Source organism: Pavona decussata, unplaced genomic scaffold, assembly GCF_977016875.1.
Source record: "Pavona decussata unplaced genomic scaffold, jaPavDecu1.1 SCAFFOLD_662, whole genome shotgun sequence".
Classification (NCBI taxonomy): Eukaryota; Metazoa; Cnidaria; class Anthozoa; order Scleractinia; family Agariciidae; genus Pavona; species Pavona decussata.
In genome coordinates this window covers 43,937-66,742 of record NW_028145883.1, presented here as the reverse complement: position 1 = coordinate 66,742, position 22,806 = coordinate 43,937, and the positions used below count along the sequence as shown (strand labels likewise).

At 38.0% G+C, this 22,806-nt stretch overlaps 2 protein-coding genes across 2 annotated transcripts in view; one reads left to right on the top strand and one right to left on the bottom strand.

Moving 5' to 3' along the window:
- Positions 1-22,806, bottom strand: part of LOC146449065 (uncharacterized) — a 60,543-nt gene that overhangs the window by 4,984 nt on the left and 32,753 nt on the right. The window contains exons 4-16 of the mRNA XM_085102032.1: positions 20,809-20,932; positions 19,682-19,810; positions 18,942-19,213; positions 17,512-17,626; positions 17,285-17,416; positions 16,180-16,439; positions 9,858-9,948; positions 7,809-8,201; positions 6,390-6,818; positions 5,010-5,651; positions 3,254-3,646; positions 2,078-2,187; positions 1,046-1,334 (exon numbers count right to left, since the gene is read on the bottom strand). Of these exons, the coding sequence (XP_084958158.1) occupies positions 1,046-1,334; positions 2,078-2,187; positions 3,254-3,646; positions 5,010-5,651; positions 6,390-6,818; positions 7,809-8,201; positions 9,858-9,948; positions 16,180-16,439; positions 17,285-17,416; positions 17,512-17,626; positions 18,942-19,213; positions 19,682-19,810; positions 20,809-20,932 (3,379 nt within the window). The remainder of the gene's footprint in view (positions 1-1,045; positions 1,335-2,077; positions 2,188-3,253; positions 3,647-5,009; positions 5,652-6,389; positions 6,819-7,808; positions 8,202-9,857; positions 9,949-16,179; positions 16,440-17,284; positions 17,417-17,511; positions 17,627-18,941; positions 19,214-19,681; positions 19,811-20,808; positions 20,933-22,806) is intronic.
- LOC146449069 (uncharacterized) lies at positions 10,001-12,841 on the top strand. Its single transcript, XM_085102038.1, has 2 exons — positions 10,001-11,465; positions 11,520-12,841. The coding sequence occupies exons 1-2, from the start codon at positions 11,085-11,087 to the stop codon at positions 11,916-11,918; spliced, it is 780 nt and encodes a 259-aa protein (XP_084958164.1). The 5' UTR covers positions 10,001-11,084; the 3' UTR covers positions 11,919-12,841.

The window sequence follows — 22,806 nt, the reverse complement described above, 5'->3', positions numbered from 1 at the left end:
AAGCGGCTCTGATGCTTTTGAGAATAATTGCTTTGTACTCCGTCTCTTTTTTGTCTGACAGAAAGCTAAAATTTCTCGAGACACTTCAGTGCGAGATCGATATTCTCAGGTGGTTTTCTTCATTTCTTCAAGACGAGTCGAGATCTATTTTAACGATTGCGAGAACCAATCTAAGGAAATACATGTGCTGCTGGTAAGTTCTGAGCCTTAGAAAACGGGACAATCCAAAAGTCTAGCGAAAAATATATCAAACGTTTTTGCTGAACTGTAATTTGCCAGTTCATAAACAGAAATTTAAGCAGTAAACGTTTTTGCATTAACAATTACAATTCTTAACAGCGAACTTGATTGTCTTCTTTGTGTTCAGTACAAAACAGCGTTTATTGATAGTTTGGTGTTCTAGCGAGGTCGTTACTTTTTGAAACTGCTCTGCAATTTTTCTCGATCCCGGACGCACGAAAACTACGTATATCGCAGGATATCTGTTGTGTGCGGGCGACATATATTGAGTTCACCATGACCATATTTGGGCAGTGTCACAATGTGTTGAATAATAATTACAGATATTTGTCGGTGTGGACATTGCATGATATTTTCCGCGAAGAGAAATTCAGAAAAGTTTCCGAAAGGCAAGCTGGAGGAATGGTTTGAGGACAGAGTAACAGATAATTTCCGGAACAATTGTCTAATTTTAACACCGAAACAACCTCTCTTGGATAGGGTTATTGCTTTATTATTCTCCAAATGTTTTCGGTTGAAGGCACACTCAGAATATTTGCAAAAATTGACAATATAGTTTATCTCTGCACCACTTTTGGCTTGAGTATGTTCATGTTCTAACTTTCCAAACCAATGAATGTCATGACATTGTAGTGACGCAAGTTTTAAAAACTGAGGATATCACTTGAGGTTTTAGTTTTAGTCGGGACATGTTGTATCACGTAACGCGTTTTAACCAATCGCAGGCAAATCTCTTGAGTAGAGAACCAATCAGATTGCTGGAATTTCCTGTGGTGAGTGTTTCATAGGTCAAAATACGACTTACCGATTGTACGAATAACAGCCTCGCAGAGGACTAGCGTGACATTCTTCCCAATGAACGTTATTGTCACGTAACTGCCTCGTGCCGGTGGAGAACAATGTAGTTTGTATTCAAAAGACCTCCCATATTCTGTGGAACTTGAACACTTTGATTTGGGGCTGATTTGACTAGCAGACACAGTGACGGTTATCGTTCCACGGTCACGTGGGCAACAATCAACGATATCGGTGATTTCGACAGATTCAACGTACAATGGTTTTTCAAGGGTTACTTGCCACCAAGGGTTGGTCTCCTAACAGAAAATGTAAAGATTGAGAACTGAATATATAAAATAAAATATAAACATGCAAATAGACGTTCATAACTTACATAAACAGACCTAGCAGCGAACAATCAGAGTCTCCATCTTATTTATATTTTTTGACATGAGGGATAGCCAACACAGACCAATAAAACCCGTCGAGTAAAACCGAGAGTAAACTATAAAATAGTGTAAGGAGGGCCATCTTTCTAGTTTATGGACTTGTTGAAGACACAAGCGTAATTACTTGAGCTGAAATATATAGTGCTAATTACATCGTTTGCATGTCTTATGAACATTCCAGGGATTGAATGGTTCTATCTGGGAACTTGAGCAACGACGAAGGCGACGTGTCGGCAACAGGAATGCCATAACATAGTTGGTCTAATGAGAAAAAACGAAGGCTCTAGACGTTCGATATGATATCTATTGAGATACATTCCTTTGTCATCGTCTGCAAAACATCAACGTACGATAGCCAAATTCAGGGTTTTATGGAGTGATGAAAATCTCTTCCCCTTCTTGAGCTTGAACGCCATCCTTACACCGCTCACTGCTCCTGGAACGTTCCGCCTTGTTTAACGCAAACTAAAAGAGGCGTCGATAATCGGGAGGTATTGTAAAGAAAGCGACTTCTTTTTTTTTTTTTTTTTTTACTTTTGTGGTCCTTCGACAAATAATAATTTTTGCTTCAGTATAATTAGCTCAATAGACAACAATGTAGCATTTCTCACCTTCTGTGAACGAAAACAGGTTGTGTATGATCTATCAATGGCGAGAGAGGGGTGATCAGGCCAGAGAACGCTTGAACTCAGAGTCACACTCCTGGGCGTCAATGTGTTAACTGACAAAAGAAAAAAATGAAGTTGACGTTTATGTGAATCACTTATGACTAACTTACTGAAAGAAAGATTTAGCGTTACGCTAAATTTTCCTAAACTAAAGATCACTCGAGCAAAGTCTATGTCAATCCCTCTGAATTAAGTTTCAGCTATAACATTCGATTCTGCAAGGAGTACCCCCCGGCCAACATTTTGAGAAAACAAACCCTGTCAACTTTTTACCTACAAATAAATCCACGGGAGCTCAAGACTCCTAATATACCTATATGAGATACGAACATTGGTTCACTGGCATTTTGCTTTAATAGACGAGGAAATAACTAGCGTACAGGGTGTGTATGTTGTAGGTTAAAATGAATCCCAGGTTAAAATGAATTTCAACCTAGGTTGATTTGTATTTTCCTTTGTTTCAGATGTAAATTACCCAACCTTAACAAATGAAAATACAAATCAACCTAGGTTGAAATCATTTTAACCTACAACATGTATTGGGCTTCTAAGTTAGAACGTGAAAGGACTAACATAAGCATAGGTACGCCATAAGCGCAGAAGCAAAGTGGTCACGTGATAAGGGTCAAACAGTATCGACACAAGTGATTCTAGAAGAACCTTGCATTAACAATAACGCGTACTTAAGTTGACTGAGATCGATGTTAATAGAACCTTGATCCTCAAGCGCTTGATCGTCCCCAGTGGTCCACAGATGCAGTTTACAAAAAGGGACATCCTCACTAGGTGGGTCAAAGGGGTTTTTCCACGGTTATTACTTCAAAATGACCAAACTCAACTTAAAGAGCATTTTGAGAAATTGCTTAACAAACTTATAGTAAATGGTTGCAGAACCTAGGATTCCGGTAATGTGTTTAATGTGATCTCCCGGGCGAGAGTAATCCTGACAAGGATTGTTGTTGGTAACACGTAATGATCTTTCGACAACCTGAGAGGGAGTGATATTCACAATCTAGAAAATGTTTTCTCAGCTCATTGTCGAAATCAGCTGTCACCAAAACACTCTGTTTGCCGGAGCACTAATCTCACCCGGACGGTCACCTCGTACAGACTACTTACCATGCTGTTTTTGGCACAACATGTTTTCCCATTGCCAGCAATAAACGTTCTTGATCATTGACGAAGCTGCTGACATAACAGCACAACTTTGGACGCCATGGTAACCAGTAGGATATCCCGACATCCACAAAGAACCGTTCAGTGGGGTGCCGTCTATCCAGACCCAGTCGTCCACGGTATGGAGTCCAAAGAACAAGTTGTTTGGCTTGGGTCTCATTTGATCGAGCATGTTTGAGAAAGCAAACCTGAGGCCTTCACGAGATATCCTGGCCAGGGTACCTCCTTTGATATTGCAATGTATCAACGCATCCTTCCATACCCGTGGGTAATTGGTTTGGACTGAATAACAACCACCACGAAAAGGTGAGAAGTTGGGACTGCACGCAATAGGCTCTGTAAACAGCGAACAGAAAGCTGTTAGGAAATTAGATATGGATGCTCAATAAGCTGACATACTGTTTATACCCAGCCTGTAAACTTGGTTTGTAGGTTCTGAACGTGAATAAATAGATGAACAAATACAACGGCGTAATGACCTCTTTTAAGTGGCCACGAAGAGGCGTTTGCTTCCGAAAACGACCAAGAAAACAAAACAAAAGAAAAAAGAAATAATTCGGTAAAGTGGCCGCTTGCTGGAGGCGGTCACTCACCAAGCACGACCATACATTTTCTTGTGAATGAAACAAAAACCTCCAACAATTACAACTGGTAGCTAGGGCCTGACTCTCTTTGGATTTTTACAGGGCAACTCGACGGCTTACACTTATTCATACGTTGCCTTTCAATCGCGTCAAATACAACTCAAGTTCCAAATAAGAATCGAATATGCCTCCTGTTCGACCCTTAGACCTTTCACTTCTATAATCACAGTGTAAAGATCATTTCCATGTTCGCGTCATTGACTACAACAACCAGTATTCATTTCGTTTTCCCTGTCAAATGAAAATTTTGTAATCCCAGTGGGAGGCAAATAACAATAGCTGTAATTAACACGAGAAAAAAACAAGTAAAGGATTCTGGTGACGCCACAATGAAATTGCCATTTGCTTCCTGTATTAAATCATGTTACTTGTTGAATGTTCGTATAGTACACACACAGGCTGAATAACGCAATTTGTGTCAGTCAGTTCTAGAATGTGAAATATACTCGACCAGAATGAAAAAAAAATACAGTCCTTCAAATTGGACTGATAGAGGGCCGTTGCGAAGCAAATCGGTAACAAGTAATAGGAGAAAAGTACTTGAACTAAAGATCTTGAGACTATACGTTCATCGGACTGACATTTTGGCTACACTTCGTTATGGAGGCGGGGGAACAAACCACCCAGTTTGGTACATTAAAACGTTGTCCTGATAGATGATGTACAACGCCGTACAAAATAAACCAGCATTAACTGTAACACACAAAACTGAAAAACAGGAGAAGTGCATCCGTACAAGATCAACATCCGACTGAAACTTAGAAAAACAGAAGGAGAAGTGCATCCTTTCAAATCGTAGTCCATAATTTTAGAAACGTTCCAAATGGAGCAACGAAATGACTGTGATGGTACATTTTAAGCCTAGTAAATAAACGAGAAAGATGTATTATTCAGCCATTGAGTGATAATACGTCATTCTCGTTTATTAGTTCCCAAACAGAATTCCAGGGTTTTCCAAATAAATGATAAGGAACCGAAATGCACCCATCCTCCCGTATTACCCCTCCACTGACTGGCGTATCAGGATCAAGACAGCTGCTAATTATTATACTCACTGGTCTGGTTACACCTTGTTTTGATCTTCATAATTTGATCCTCTGATAATGTCTGATCATAAACTTGCAAGCACGCGATTCTTCCACGGAAATACACGTTATGGATCTTTGCAGCACCAACTCTAAGATTATAATGCGTTGCTAACTCCATCCGTGTAATTTTACTCTCCTCAACGGTGCTACTGTTGACAAAAACAGTCGCTAAACCCGTGTGGAAGTCGTAAGTGGTCCCAACAAAATTCCAAGCATTTGCCTTGAGCACGTTGCTTTTGTAAAGTACAGAGCTTGCAGAGCCTCTCCTATTCATATACCGCACTTGGATAGCCAAGTTAGTAGGTATTACTTTCATCAAACAACCGTAATAATTTGATTTTTCGTACTTGTAAATTATGCCGCTAGAGTTGTCAAGAAACACCCATGCAAAAATACTGATCGAAAACCTGGCGTCGATTTCCCCGATGTTTTTCATTTTTACAAAGCTGTTCTTGTTACCACTGAAGAAGAACGAGCCGTTTGGATTTCCAAACGGACCTGGTGCAAATGTGATGCCCCTTGAGACAGCGGGTGTGAGACCACGAGGACTCTTGTCTATGGTTCCATTGGCACCATTAAAGGTAAAGAGAGCCAGGGGATGGGGTAAATCTGGGAAGAGAAAGAACAATGTCGAAAAATACTTTCACTATGAATGTGGTTAACTATGTTAAAAGCAAAAATCTCCTCAAGATACGATTATGGAACAATGGAACAGAAGCATTAATTTTAACTGATTCCACTTTCGTCATTAAAGATATTGCCAATACTACATGGGATACTCATGAGCTTGCAGAAGTTTATTTGGCATATCTTTGAAAACGTGGTTCTGTGTTTAACATTGAACTGAGTTCATCAATCTACCCGAGCCGTGAACACAATTAAAATCAATGGTCTTGATATAATAAAAATAATAATAATAATAATAATAATAATAATAATAATAATAATAATGATAATAAAAATAATAATAATAATAATAATAATAATAATAATAATAATAATAACAATAATAATAATAATAATAATAATAATAATAATAGTGATAATAATAATAATAATAATAATAATAATAATAATAATAATAATAAACAACATCATCCGTCTAACGCCCTTTTCAACTAGGCGAGAACAGTTACTTAATGCGCCTGTACCACGACCTAGAAAAACAAAAGGATGGCTTGTACTTTGGACTAGTTTGCTTGCCTATTATCTGTCTCTCAAATCTATGTACGGGTCTTGCACTGACACCGGAACATTTGACAATTAATGACTGATAGCGACCGGTTTCAACGGAAACAGCGAGCTTGATTCCTTCATTATGTTAAGTTGTCTGCAAACTTAACCCACCTAGCGGCTCTTCACAGATGTAGCCCTGACGGTTAGTACATTTTTGATCACTCCAACGCCATCCATACCCCTGCCAGGCAGAATCCCAACTTATAGCATTCAAGAACGAACCACATTTCCCATCACCGCTAGGTTCGCCTGGGCCCCACAGCTTTAGCGTTGCCGACAGGTTTGACCTGTCCGACCAGACCCATTTTAGCTGGCCACTCAACCCAAGAAACAGTTCGTGATCATCAAACTTCAGTTGTTTTCTCTGACTGGCTATGGCTTTCAACGTCGTGGCGTTATTGACCACAGCCAGGTCAGCGCCCAATCTGTGACAGTATGAGCGGGCGTCGCCCCACTTGGCCTCTAGCTGGAAGTAGAACAGGAAACACGCTTGGTTTACTTTGTACCAACCGGGTGCACAGTCAGAGGTGGAGCGATTTCCTACAAAATAGAATCAATCAGAGTTATAAGCAACGTTAATAGCGGGACAATGTCATAACGATCCTGTCGTTTAATTATCCTCCACATATGTGCTTGGTTTGGAGTATGATGCTTTCAATTGTTCATACATAAATTCCTTCTAGGTGGCCAATGAGACGAAACCCAGTAAATTTTGAAAGATAAAATTAACTTCAATAAGTTATCACCAAATTGGTCATAGATACCACAGACGAACTTAAAACCGTCGGCCCTACTTTTTGTTAAGCTACTACACATTTCCACCTTGGCCATCCGTAGCTGACAACGTTTTTCAATGGTTCCCGTGACCTAGAATCTGTAGAATGGTATTTTGAAAGCAAGCTTGACCAATATTCTTCAGCTGTCTTAAATGAAAACTAAGCAATGTCTTACTACACTATAGTAAGATTTTGAAAACTAATCAATATTGTACTTCACTGATTTAGCCATGATGAAACCTCAATAAATCAAAACAAGAAAAACGGGCGGGTATAACTGAAAATCACTCTACAATGGTCGAAGATAATCGTTAAATATGTTAAATATGTCTTTCGATTTTTACGTCTTGTCATCATAAAATCAAAAGCAGTGATCAGTAACAAGATATTACATGCGTAGAGCTACGTGATGGTATTTGGGTGTGTCTAGGGATTCCTGTGCACAATGCACGTAGCCTCTCACACACCCTAATGAGGTCCCTGGCTCGCTAGTGCGTAACCTGATGATGAATTATTTAGTGACTGTCTCATTTAATGTTTGAGGCCACGTGATAGTCGAGTACTCTATTAATCTATTACTTGACCTCAGTCAGTCAGTCAACACACCAACCAACCAACCAACCAACCAACCAACCAACCAACCAACCAACTAACCAACCAACCAACCAATCAACCATCGAATACTAATTTTGGCCTGCGCTTTTTCGGTTTCCGAATTTCGTTTCAATATGGAGGTTTAAATGATTCTTCTCACCTGGTGTGCTTACATTGAAAGCATCAAAGGCGTAAATGGCATCTCTCCTGCAGCAATTCATATTCGAATGGTCATTCAAGCTGATCATGGCCCCATAACGATGCCTGTCGATCACATAAATCTTCCTGGTTTCGCGTGTCGGATTCTTTTCACTGCTTAGAGCAACAATACCAATCGGGAAGTTTGCATGACGATAAAGATCCAACGTTGATGTTATAAACCCCGATACGCTGTAATCTCTAGAGAAGATGAAATGCGCTGCCTCCTTCGGATTTCCTTTTGGATGATCAAGACTGAATCGGAATTCCTCGACGAACTGACTGTGGTCGAAGGGCCGCGAGCTTATTTGGAAGGACAGGCCCTTCAAGGAGGATACGTAGTAACTTGTTCTTTCTGCAAATTAAAGTTTTATGTGGGACTTTTCATAATGGCTCTGTGTATCACATACTTTATGAATGTTCTTTACAACCAAACTTCTAAAGAATTGAATTTAAATCGTTTTGATTTTTTTTCCTTCTGGTAAATGGGTGGAACTCACATCGCAAGATGTGTTATTAGGTAAATTAGGTAAAGTAAGGAATTGTTGAGTTCCAGTTCAGGGGATCACACTTGTACAATTTCATATTTGGATATGTAGGAAACGTTATGTAAATCCAAAGTTAATGGTTTTCAAGGAAATTGTTAAGGTGGAATTTAGACACTAAGAAATATCTCTATGAAAATAATACGGGAAACAAGTTTTACTAAGTTAGATGGCATGCATTGATATATAAACAGTAGATGAGAAACTAATTTTGCTTAATCTGTATACATTAACACATTACAATGAGAAGACATCTAAAATGATAGTCATGACAGGTGTTATTAACAATGTTTTGCTTTGTACCCAACAAGGTTGAAACAAAAGAGGAGGAAGAAATGTTAAATTTTACAAAAGTTAGGGGAACGCTTGATATCTAAATTCAATCAAGAAAACGCAAGCAACTATGGAAGCCATTGCCTCGTGTTACTTACAAGGGGATAGGAATATTAACGTCTGCAAAACAGTCATAATAAGTTGGTTACTTGAGCAATGTAGCAGCAAAGGGCTGAAGGATTTTCCTATTCATTGCATCGCAGTTAAATCTTTGAAACATATCTACCAATTAAAGGAGCATGGATGCATGCAACTCAGAACTAACGTCAAAGTTGATATGGAATGACCTTGATATGTTGCTAAATCATTGTATGACATACCTTCAAGAAAAGCATGTAGTATGTGTATGGGGATTATACCGGCGTAAGGGTTAACTCAATTAAAATTCCCCTGCTCAGATTGAGGACGGTGTCGCCTAATACAGTGGTACTTTTGCTCCTTTTATGACTATGTGAGAAAAGCAAGTCTTAGCAAGGACTATTAAAATCCAACAAGAAAACTGGGGGGTAATCTCGCACTTTTCAACAGCAATTCAAAAAAGCGAATACATAACGATACGTGATATTATTTTTTTTTTCCAAATTGAAGCTTAATTATTTCTGAGAAATGCGTGTACTGGTTACCCCTTATTTTCTTGTCAACTACAACTTAAGTAATCTTTTTAAAAATACATTTACAATTTCTTGGCTCCGCAGGTAGCAAAGCTAATCTAAGCGGGACAGGATGACAAAAAGAAAGAATAAATTTATTTATTAATTAAGAAGGCAGACTGAGCTATAATATCAAAGATACAAGAATAAGGAAAGGTTTTTGGGAGGACTAAAACAATGAAGAACTTTTTTGAGCTTCTTTTAAGGCAACACAGGAGAAAAGTCAAAGAAAACATGAAATAGGGTAGGAAAGAAAGGAATGACAAAACGGTAGTATACAACTATGTCAGTTGGATTCAAATAAGACTTGCTAAGATCTGCTTTTCCCGCACAGTCATAAACCGAGCAAAAATACATTTGTAATACTAATTACCGTTCTTTTAACGAAACACTAATATATTTCTCGGACCATCCCGAGATGCGCAAAACGTATGCGCAGTAGCAAAAGGAGGCGCCGTCCTAAATTGTTTGTCATTCCTATACCTGTTTGATGACAAGGTCCTTTTTGGAATGAAAAGTCGTCCAATGCAGCATCTCCAAGAAAACTGCTGCCTCTAACACCATCTATAATTACCTTAAAAATTTTTAAAAATCAATAATAGTCCGGAGGATAAGCGACAAAAAAATCATAGAATTGTTCAAATAGTGATACAAGTATGAAACTTTCAGTAAATGTAGCTTTTAATATGTAGATTAATATAAAAGCAAGACCCCAGCTGGATCTTGCTCCTTAAGTTTATATTTTGGTAATTTTTAGTATACGGTCAGCGGTTTGGCACTGCAGGCTCATTTTTATTCAATTTCGTCGCTTAAAAACTCTGAATTTATGTCAAACCAAACAGAAAAGTCTACGTTTTTATTGAGAAGGGTAATTTTGTCAATTTGAACCCAATCTGAGCTTCCTGTTGCGTGCAGTATTGTTTGGCTGATATTAGCACTCAGCAAGTAGCGCCTGGCTGATTTTAAAAGTAGCGCCTAATTATAATTGATATTAGCTTTCGAACAAGAACTTGTAGTGTTTTGGATATTGGATTATGTAAACTGGTCAGGTAAGAACAGGAAAGAACTGGAATTTCTGTGCTTTGTGTGAACAAGACACAGAAGAGAAGTTAGTGTGTCCTTTAAATAGTACAAGGAAAAACTACGGCTCGGGGTACAAAAGTTTGGCAGTCAATCTACAACAATTTCGTGAGATTGGTGAATTGCAAATTCAAGCCTCTTTGTCAAGCCTTGATGAGGGAAACGGAATAGAAGAAAATTTACAACGTCATGAAGCAAAACGGCACACGACCTTTAACAAATGCATCACTCTTAAGCTGCAGAGGGCTCAGAAGAGGAAACTCGAGGACAGCTCAGTAGAAGGTTCTGAAGCACCGAGTCCTGTTAAAACTCGCACTAGTCTAGGGATACCCTCAAAAGAAGTAGCAAAAGAATCTCAGCAGACACGTTTCTTTTGTGATGAAACTGGAGATAATCTTCGCAGAGCAGCAACTCTTACACTTGACAGCAAGGTCAGAGCAGCCGCTACAAAACTGCAAGACCAAAAGCTTTTAACAAAACTTGCAGCCGGCGATATGCCTGCCATTGATTCATATTATCACAAAGGATGCCTTACTGCCCTTTCCAATTGATTAAGAAGTATTTCACCTAAAGAGGAAGAACATATCACAACTCAAGTTTCGCTTGAAGCCATTGCTTTAGCTGAGGTGGATGTTATACATTGAGGATAATGCAGAGCAAACAGTTTTCAAGCTGTCCGATTTGTCAAAGCGTTACTCTTCTAGACTTGAGCAACTAGGAGCTTATGTTCCTGAGCGGGTTAATTCTACTCGGCCAAAGGAGCGATTGCTATCACAGTTGCCTGATCTCCATGAATATAACGAGGGAAGAGATGTAAAGCTTGCTTTTTCTAGCGACATCAGTGCAGCTTTGCAGTTTGTACAGGACTATGATTATGACGAAGAAGCTATTCATGTAGCTAAAGCTGCCACATTTGTCAGGAAAGAGATGCTGACTAAGCAACAGCACTCTAATGGGTCATTTGGGTCTGACTGCCATCATCAAGCAGTTCCTAAATCTCTATTAGTTTTGGTAAACATGATATTAGAAGGGGCTAACATTTAGAACCAAAACGAACAGGAGCAGGTGGGGATAAATGTTGCCCTGATGCTTTCTCAGCTTTTGATATTTAATGCTGTCAAACTTCACAGAGATACGACATCTGAAAACACAACCACCCGACATAGCTTAATGAGGGAGACCCCATTGTCAATCTATGTAGGACTAGTTCTTCACACTGAAACACGCAAGAAGAAGCTGGTTGATAAGTTCTACAGACTGGGGTTGTCTATCTCTTATGACAGAGTAATGCAGATATCAGCTGATCTGGGAAACAGTATATGCGCACAATTTGAAGAAGAAGGGGTTGTGTGCCCCTCAAAGTTAAAGAAGTCTTTGTTCACCACTAACATGGTCAACATCGACCACAATCCAAATTGTACGTACAGCGAAAGATTCATTCCATGGTACTGCTGTCTCACTTAGTCAACACCCCAGTAACGACAGAGAAGGCATCGCTAGAGATCGAGTGGTAATAATCCCAGATTCACCTAAGGAGAAAACTCTGACCGATCTTCCAGAATCTTACACAGGTGTTCAACCAGTAGCAGTTCAAGTAAAGAAGTCAAATCCTGAAGTCACAGAAATCTTCCGCGTCCTATCATCTCCTCAAGATACGGTCTCTGAAGAACAATGTCGTGTCTTGGAGCGATTTCGGGTTGTCATGTACAGCCTAACCCTAACCCCCACCAGAAAGTCAACGAAGCTTGAAAACTCAAGCCGCTCTTGCACAGCACATCAAAAGAGCAGCCTGTCAGGCCGGTCATGTATGGGGTCAAGCGCTGGAGCCAATGCAGGAACTCCTAAGTCCGGCAGAGTGAGGTTGGCAGCAATCACCAGAAGGTTGGTCTCCCAAGTGGATTATGCTAGCTGAGGCATCAAAGGCATGCAGTGAACTGATAAGCTGTGGATGTAAGAGGGTTTGCAGTGGACTATGTAGATGTACTAAAGCAAACCTCCCTTGCACTGCACTATGTTCTTGTGCAGGAAGTTTTTACCAAGAATAGAATGACCTTCAAATCGGTAAGTTTTATGATCCATTCTATAAAGAAATTATCCTAATGGAATACAATAATTAAGGATGTCATTTTACTGCCAACTCTTCAATAATAATTTAGATCGTACAAAGTTTTATAAAGCTCTTTTCTTTTTTCAGAACTTGGGAACCCTGTGGTTTTTCATACAAACCTTATATGGGAATTTGTAAGGCTGTTTATTGTTGAACAAGACAAGATCCGAGATGGGTCTTGCTTTTATTTCATTCCACATACCAAAAGGAGTAGGCAGGCCAACTTTGGCACTTGTATCATAATTTGAACAATTCTACCCCTTATCTTTCGGACTATAATAAAAAATGGGACAGACCAACATGAAGCTTTGCTAATATCAAATATGTGGTGAGCTTTTTTGAATGGGGATTTGAACGATCATAATTTCAAATTGTACCCCCAGACGAAACATTCAAAAACTTGAATTGGAAAAGTTATTTTTTAAAGGATTGAAAGCTAGAACTTCAACGTCTGATAATGATATTTCAAACCAGTATATCATAACAAGGGTACTCCCAACTGGCAGGAGGCAGACCCCATGGGTCTCTGTAAAACGCAGACCGGATGGCGGCGGATGGCGGATGAAAAAATGCGGATAATAAAATGCGGATGGAAAAATGCGGATGACAAAAAAATTAAAATAATAAATAAATTGATAAATTAATTAATCGCAGATTTCCCACATTTTTTCTTTATGTATCTTATGTATCTTAAAAGTACACACAAGAGTCTATGCAGCTCAGACTGGCCAAATTATTTGACACTAGAGACTTACGAAAGTAATCGAAACTTACGCTCCAGCAAGGGTATACAGCTCCAAAGATCAATGATCGCCAATACGTTTCAAGATGAAGCTGCTAATTTATTTAATAACCTTCCCCTTTCTTTAAGAAACTGCATGGATCCAATTTTATTTTTTAAGGAGACGAAGAAATTGCTACAAGATAAAGCCAGGTCCAGACTGTGATTGATTTTCATTGATTTTCATTTAGCGTTTGGAACACATATTTTGTTATTCATTTTAACACCGTTTTTTAAGTTTGTCTTAGTTGTAATTAATTTTAATTAGATATTAACGGATGAAGAGCCACTCTGTGGAAATGCTGTTAATAAAGTCTTTATTATTATTATTATTATTATTATTATTATTATTATTATTATTATTATTATTATTATTATTATTATGTATCGTCGTATCCGAAAAAAAGAAAGAACTTTCATCGATCGAAGAAGACGTTCTTTATCATCAGGATCCATACTTTTCAACTTAACACCACCACTACAGACCTTTTTCCCCCATCTTTATTAGAAACTGACATTTAACAAAGAGAACTACACTACTACCACTACAGTACTTGATCGACACACCATCCTACCCTAAATAGTTGTAAATTTTGCACAGAGCGTTTGTACGTGCACGGCACCTGTGTAAAGGCTTGTTAGCGTGAGTAATAGCTCGAGTGAATGAACCGCGCACCTGGGTTAACCGATGTCTGAGTTGTCGGAAAGCGACGCGGATTTGGGCCAGCCAACTTTTGTTTGGAAGAGGTGAGTTAAGTTAATGAATTGATTAAACTCAATCAATCTTCAACGGCTTTTTTTAATGTCAGGCAATTTTTGTCAACCTTTTTTGTGTTCACTGTACATGTATGGTGAAAACGCTGGTCCAGCCCACGATGGTAGGGATTATTTATAGCAATTTGCGTTTTAATGCATTTTTACAAAATTGCAATAGTAGCATTTTAGTTATAGCCTTGACCAATGTCTTCCGGCTTCTGTCGAGGTAAATCTTATTATCATTTATTATTTATTATCATTTATTATCTCAGCCACGGAAGGCTTAGCTTACCCCTCGACCCGCGCGTAGACAGTATATCGTAAGCAAAATAACTTACTCGATTTGCCGGTTAGCCTCCCACGCAGACGTTCGTAGGGCTCGTCACGTCATATTTCCGTTCGTGGGGAAGGAAATAATTATTGCGTGACGATCCCAAAGAACGTCTACTTAGGAGACTTAGGAGACTTGCCAGTTCTGTTACTTCTCTTAAGGTGGAGGTAAACCTGAATTTGGATAGAATTTTAAGAGGTTTAAAGAAGGGATAAAAGAAAGAAAATTATATTTGGAACACCAACAGCCAGTTGCCCCCAGCCCAAGAGCACACCAGGTTGGTAGGGGACTGTTTGAGTGTCCATATATCAATTTTTAACTTCAAATTCTAATTTTTAAACTACATCAAATCTGAACTATTTCTTATTTCTCCAATTTTTACTACTCCTTTGAGAAAAACTATCTACTCCCAAATATACCTAAAAATCCCCCAAAAATTTATAAAATACCCCCAAACATTGATTTGTGTTATGAGCTACGGGTTCTTGAATTGCTTGAAACGCGAACGAGATATTTCCGTTAAATCGATTTTAAGCCTTAAGTCAAGCAAACCGGTTGGAAAAATTTGTCCCGGCTATTTTCTAGTGCAACTTCATAACATATAAAAAAAAAGTCAAGCCATAGCGTAAGTCTTTCGGCATGAATCAGTGCTTAATTTTCACGTCATTTTTACATAATTTTCTAAAAGAAATTGGGCGTAAGAAATTGTTTATTTATTTATTTATTTATTTATTTATTTATTTCGATTTAAAAGTTCTTACAACATAGCCAGTCTTATATTAATGTCTTATTAATGCTGACAGTTTCGATGACTGTCAGCCATCTTTATCAAAACTTGAAAAGCATGAAAAGTGTCAGAAGCCTTAAATAGGCTTTTGAAGGTGTTGATTATTGCGATAAATGCGCAAAGTCACTCTGTAGACACCCGCTCCCCCCTGGTTTGGGGGTGGAGATCACTTGTGTCCATATGGGAGAAAGCTGAGCGGGCGTCTACAGAGTGACTTTGCGCATTTATCGCAATAATCAACACCTTCAAAAGCCTATTTAAGGCTTCTGACACTTTTCATGCTTTTCAAGTTTTGATAAAGATGGCTGACAGTCATCGAAACTGTCAGCATTAATAAGACATTAATATAAGACTGGCTATGTTGTAAGAACTTTTAAATCGACTGTTCACTTATCTAGCCTGATGAATTTCTTCAAGTATTTATTTATTTATTTATTTTTGTATCATTTTTTTTGTCATTCGCATTTTCCATCCGCATTTTTCTATCCGCATTTTATTATCCGCATTTTGTCATCCGCATTTTATCATCCGCCATCCGCCATCTGCCGCCATCCGGTCTGCGTTTTACAGAGACCCAGACCCCATGGCTTGTTTACAAACGTGGCCGAGGAGCTCAAGTCTCTGGGGCTACCGAGAGATACCTCAACAAATGGTTAGAGAAAGACTTGAGCTCGAATCTCGGACGCCCTGATCACTCGATCACCCTGTTTCCTTTACTAATGCTAAGTATAACGTGGAAAATATGTAGGTTTGGAGAATTAGCTAGCATTGCTCGAAGTAAATCATCTACGTCTTGAGCAAATGATTATTTTTTTGATAAATACAGAATATCCACTGCATAGAAACTCACAAAACGCAGATTTAACAAATGAAATTATCCAACTTTTGCTGCCCAGGGACTAACAACGTGATACCACTAATTTATATGAACAGTTTACATAAACAAAAAGTTATTCAACTTACTTGATAGATGCCAGTCTCATTGATGCTTATTTGCCCTTGCAGCCACCGATTACCATGATTCTCAGACTTCAGCCAAACCGGTTTCAACCTGTTTGAGCCTTGACCCCTTGTGTATATAACAACACAACTCATGGTAGCGCCATACATGTGGTAGTAGAACTTCATGCATTGTGGTCCGTGCATCCATGGACTCAACAGTCGGGCAGTGTCTTTCAGTTTTCGTGGACTAGAAGTCTCGATATAAATGTACATTCCAAGTCCTAGGAGTTAAACGGAATGCTACTATGAAGCATTGGCTGGGAGACGAAACTCCAAGCCAATGAAAGTTTAGCTAAATTGCTAGATTTGACAGTTCCACGAACATACTCAAGAGAGGCCAAGGCTACTCCCGAAGGAGGAGCCTCATTCAAACTCGCAGTATGCGACAATTTTGGTACCCATTCCAATACTTAGCTGCTAGTAAAAACTGAAGAGAAAATCTTGGCCAAAAATAAAATAAGCAAAGATTAGTGTAAATAACTGCATCGGTGAGGTGGGGAATCTTCTTCCTTCTTCTGTCCTTGAATTATCCTCAAGTAATAAAAAATGGAGTATAAACAAAATGAGTACATTTCTTTGTACATCAATGGGGTACCATTCCAGTTAAACGCTGGCGGAGACACTCCATATGAAGTTTTATTTGGTACCCCCCCCCCCCCCCCCGGAGCAGTTCCGGGGTAGTGCCGCCTCGAGTACACAAAGATAATAAAGCAACTGAATACTGAGATACGGTTTAGTGGGTAGAGAAATGGCTCTGTACCTGACATCATTGCAAATGTGTCTGGCATTTCAAACTACGGCGTTTGCTTTTACAGGATAACCCAAAATTATTGTTAAACAAAACACAACTAACAAGAATTATATGCGACGTTGTAAATAAAATGCAAGGACTAAGCTAAATGCGATAGCTTGGTATTATTCGATTTAAAAAATGGTCGTTACTTGATGTAAAAAATGCAAACAACAGAATGTAACGTCATAAGAAAAATTGTGAAAATATAATGTGTCAGGTAGGATAAAACATCAATAACAACAACAATAACAACAACATTAAATGTGTCACTACCTGATGTATGATCACCGGTTGGTCCAGTATTCCAGCTTGGTGTGCTGTATCGCTTTCTCATCCAGTTAAAAGTGAAATCGATAGAAGAACTGTGCGTCCACAGACACAAGTGCAGGTCAAAGTCGCAATTTCCTTGAAAGAAACGCAACAATTTAATAAAGAGCTCGATACAGCAAACTTGATGGTTTAATTTTATTCGTTTCACAAACACAAAGTGTGTCACCTACCTTGAGGAGTCAGTCCATTTTCCGTTTGTTCCTCACACATCCCATAAGTGAATGTTACATCATCCACAGCTATATCGCCCGCAAAGCTTTTGCCAACAGTTGCTGTCAATACGATCTGCAATAGCATTTGATATTATATAAATAATACGGGCCTAGACAGGGCTTTTATTGGTCTTTTGGATTCCGATGATACCATGTGACGTTTTAATCACATCATATTGTTAAATGGCGGCCATCTTGGATTTCAGGATTTCTCCAAAACGTCAGGAAAGCGCCAAAACTAAGCAAAACGTAATCAGATGTCAACAAAGGAGCACTAACATGGGCTAAAAGCATAAATGTTACAGAAATGAAAGTAATTTTTTTTATTTTAAATAAAGATTTTCCATTTTCTTAAAAAACGGCCTGTCAAAAGTTGATTACCATGGCAGCATCAAAGTCAATGAACACTAACCGATGGCATCAACTTATTTCCAGACAAAGTCCCTAAAAGTTCCTAAAGTTTCAGGCCGTTTGCTCAAATATTAAAAAGAGTTATTCAGGTTCAAAGTCGCCGGGGGCAGAATCCGCTCAACACTCTCGGTCTACTTATAGGGTTAAGGTTATTTCCTATGAACGAGAAAATATTTTCATTTGATCAAAATAAAGTTTAGTGTTAAATCAAAAATTTCGAGAAAAAAAACTTCAAAACTTAAAATACTACAGCTCTTTACACAAAAATGGAAAATAAATGCAACGGAAGAAATCACAAAGGTGTCACAATCTTCTAATGACTTACCACCCTGAGCCTGACACTCTTCGGTTGATTGATGTCTTGTAAATAACACTGTGCAGTTATTTCAGTCATGCCATGGCGTTCAATACCCGATATATTTAATTTATATATTATTTATATATATTTTATTTTATTTAAATTTTCTCAAATCCATGCGAATGAATTTTCTGCTAAAGGACACCGGCGAAAAAAGGAAGCGGTATCCTTAAACGTACAACATTAGCAGCTACGACGTTGGATATTTATTTAGTGCAATTAGCCATGGATTCCGTCGTCGTCATTTCTTCGCGGTTCTTAGTTCACTTTAATCAGGAACCTTGCCAGACATGATAGTAGTTTTCTAATGAACTGAAGGTTGTTCTACAATCACATGAAAATTTTTCTTTTCGGTTCATACAACGAAAACCATATAACTGTCTTATTCAAGAAGACCCCTAAGAAACCTCACACACGCCGCGTCCTTCCTCGTCAGTGATGTATCCAGAAAGTAATTTAGGGTTGGATTCCAAGACGCGTGATCTGGGATCCCGGATTTAAACTTGAAGTCTTTGTTAGTGTCCGGGGTGAAAGCTCCTTCCTCTTCGCCAACAGAGATGCGCCACTTTTTACAACATTTCCGCAGAGAAATTCCCCATATAAAGAAAACTTAGCCTACCTGAAATTCACCACCGGCGTAACCAATATTAATGCTAGCTTTTCTCCATCTGTTTCCCCGTTGCCCTTTAATTCTCCATAGCATGACCGCTTGATTTATCGTCAGTGCTTCTAACGTTTGAAGAGAGACATCAAGACTTCCTATATGGCTTCCATACATGTGGTAATAGAAACGAAAGCATACAGGACCACGCATGAAAGGACTCAGTAGCTTCGATGTTTGATTTTCTCTTCTCGGATACGATGCCTCTATATAGATGTATTTTCCACCTCCTGAAACAATAAAAGATTGTACAATGAACGCCGTAAAACTCTCGTTCTGATTGGTGTGGCAGAGTTCGGGATTGGAGGACAGACGCACGAATGTTATTCATTCAGTCAGTAGTGTGACCGGCGCGGGTGATCAGAGTCCGGAGTCCAGCCAGAGTGACTGGTCAACAAAGTTTTGCAAACTGTTTTGGCGAGTGGCAAAAATTTCGCAGAAAAGTAAAACTGTCCGATGAAAAATCAGACAACGACCGTTGCAAATGACCTCAGCAAGAATAAACGAGAGGCACACCCTTTCGAATGTTTAATATAGTTTCTCAAACCATTAACATTTTGTATGATTGCCGGTCAGCGTGGATTTGAAGTTGTTAAGCATTGGATACTGAATGAAGGGCAAAAAATTTAGTACCTGCATATTGTACATTTTATTGCTGCTCAAAAAACGAGGGAAAATGAGACTTTTTACTTAGTTACCAGTATGATCCGAACTCGGTCCTGTTCCTTGGCTAGGAGTTCCAGTCTTCCTCGTGGACCAGTTCAATTGGTCCCAAGGAGGTGCCACATTACGCCATCCGCAAAAGCTCTGATCAAAGGTACAGTTTGCTGGTAAGGAATAAAGAAATATATGTAATTGAAAAAACTAAAATAAGAAAAAAAAATGAAAAGATAAGAAATTGTCTATAATGAAATAAGACTATGATTGATCATAAGCTCACAAAAAAATACGGATAGGTAATCTATTTATTAGAGTTCAAAATGATTATATACAGTTAGAAGCATTTAAAGGGCATTTACAAGAAATAATAAGTAAGTAAATAAATAAATAAATAATAAAACTGTTGCTTTTCATTGTATAGACAATGGACATTAAAGTAGGTATCTACTTTACAGAATCAAGATCAGTTACGCAAGCTCATTTCTCGTCACAGATGAGGGTGTTCAAAAACATGACGGGAAAAAAGCTATTAGATATAGTTATATAATATGCAGGCCTTGACACCCTCTATTGGGTAGAGAATTTCACTAATCGAAAATTTAAACGACGTATAATTAAGTAAAACAAACAAACAAACAAAAAAAAAAGAGAAAAAAAACGTAAACAAAATTAAACAAACAGGAGATATTTGAATGTGGATCTAAGTGTAGATCAGAATCAGATACGGTGCTGATAAAACAACCAAAAAAACACATTGTTGCTCTGGGAAAAGCTGAAAATAGTTTTAATAAGTTTGTTCAATATTTCTGAGACAAAACTAGATTTTATCAAGAGATGAAAAAATGATAGCAAATGAAATACTAACACTTGATAGGCTAAAAGGTATCGATAATCGTAAACAAAAAAAGCAAAAAAAAAAAACAAAAAAAAAAATAGACTATAACCGAGTGTAAACAGAGATGGCATTCATTATAAACATGAGTTATATGTGAAAGATTAAGTTTTATAGCGCCCGCTTAAGTAACCCTTTATTTCCATTGTCCGATGAAAGTTTTCCTGACCAAATATGGGGCAAACGTAATACAATAATTTTCAGCTGTTCTCAAGTTCTCAAACTTTTTTACTGGAGCATTGGACAAGCCAGCTATCATCTAGAACTATTCACCTCCAAACATGTGAAGCGGCATTGTAGTTTCATCTGGAGGACAAGTCAAGTTGTTGCTAAAATGGATGTCGTCAACAGCAATGTCGGCGGTGAAGGACAAGCCAGCCACTCCTTCAATTATAATCTACAAAAAAGAAAAAGAAGAGATAACAACAAGATCAGGAGTAGGAAATCCATAGTATAAAAAACATCTAAATTCGTTGATATTGTTATCAGCAAACAATCAAGAGTTCAGAAATCTAGATAGAAGTTGATATCTCAATTTTACAAGGAAATTACAAGGTAATGGGGATACCATAAATAAATAAAATAAATAAATGGTAGGTGTATTTTTTTAAAAAAATTTTCAGATGTACTAGAAAAAAAAAATCTGAGTTGTCGCAACGGGAGTCGAACACATTGTAGAGCATCTGAAATATTGAACTAAACCAAAAAATCTTTAAAAGTCGCAACTGGTAGGGAGGTTTACCGGCTTGGCATTCACAAAGCCTGGCCAAGGATTTGAAACGGGACTACCAGGAATCAAATCCAGCTAGTAGTAAAAAAGGGCACTTGAGATTTCAAGTCCGTCCCTGTAACTATTCGACCACGTTGCCTTCTCCTTCTTATAAGGATGGACAATTACTTCGCACTTTGATTCGAAACCATGGGTCGCACATGATCTAAAAAGACCCCGTCTCAAGGCATGCAAACACATTTTCTATAACTTGGATGGCTTCACCTACCAATCTCTTTTGTTGGCATAATAATGAATTATAGGCCAGTCAAAGTAAAAATTCCTATGCACCATAGCTAATTATTCAGCAAAAGTGACATCGGGTTGCCGAATGGATATTAAGAGCCACTGTCTATAAATATCGAGAATCCGGCGTCAGTCGTGAAATTTTCAATTTCTTCATATTTTGCCCAAATAACCTCTATAGTGAGTTATTTTCGAAAATACTATTCAAAGGACCTGAAGCGCTTTAGCTTTTTCAAAATCTAAGAAAGTTTGAAAAACGCCATTTTGGCCTTCCGGCGGCGTCGAAACTACAATAAAACTAGTAGTAATCAAAGATTAATAAGTGCGTTCGAAGTTCAATGAATTTAGCTAAAATCATACAAAAACAGAGGAGGAAATTAGTTGAGAGATTAAATGAGAAAGACGAAGTATTTAAAGAGCAACATGAACAATAGCAACTTTAATAGTGAAACCCAAATATGTAACCAAAGATGTCTATCTACTTAGTTACAATGTAGTTTAGATACTGATTGTGGGAGACTAACTTTTGTAACAGTAACATGAATGATAGTAACTTGAATAGTTACAAGGGATTGGTTAGTTGCAAGGAAAAAAATGTAACAAAACATGTTAGTCTACTCAGTATCTTGAAAAACTGAAAATGATAGAGTAGATTTTATAACAACAACATGAGGCTATGATGAAGTTCAAAATGCTATGAAAATTAGATTTTTCCATGTCTAAACGTTTCGTGTCTGTGTGTCATAGTGCATTGTTTAACAATTTTTCTTAACTTAACAGTAACCTGGATGATACTAACTCGATTAGTCACAAGGTAAAATGCAATAATTAAAACATGTCAATCTACTCATTTACAATGTAGTTCAGATACTAAATGAGTGAGACTAATTTTTGTAACGGTAACATGAATAATAGTAAATTGAATAGTTTCAAGAAAGTTATGAAGTTGGTAATGCTATGAAACTTTTTGCAATGTTTAAAAGTTCTGGTGTTTGGATGTCATACCATAGTTTAACAAAAAAATTTTAATAGTAACATGAATAGTAACTTGAATAGTTGCATGGGATTGGTTAGTTGCAAGAGAAAATGTAAAAAAACATGTCAATCTACTCAGTATCTTGAAAAACTGAAAGAGATAGACTAAATTTTATAACAACAACTGGAACATGAAGCTGTGATGAAGTTCAAAATGCTATGAAACTCCATGTCTAAATATTTCGTGTTTGTGTGTCATAGCATTGTTTAACTATTTTTCT

Coding starts and splice junctions, on each gene's coding strand:
- LOC146449069 (XM_085102038.1), top strand. CDS start 11,085: ATGTTATACATTGAGGATAATGCAGAGCAAACAGTTTTCAAGCTGTCC. Junction 11,466..11,519: donor CTAAATCTCTATTAGTTTTG/GTAAACATGATA, acceptor GAACAGGAGCAG/GTGGGGATAAATGTTGCCCT.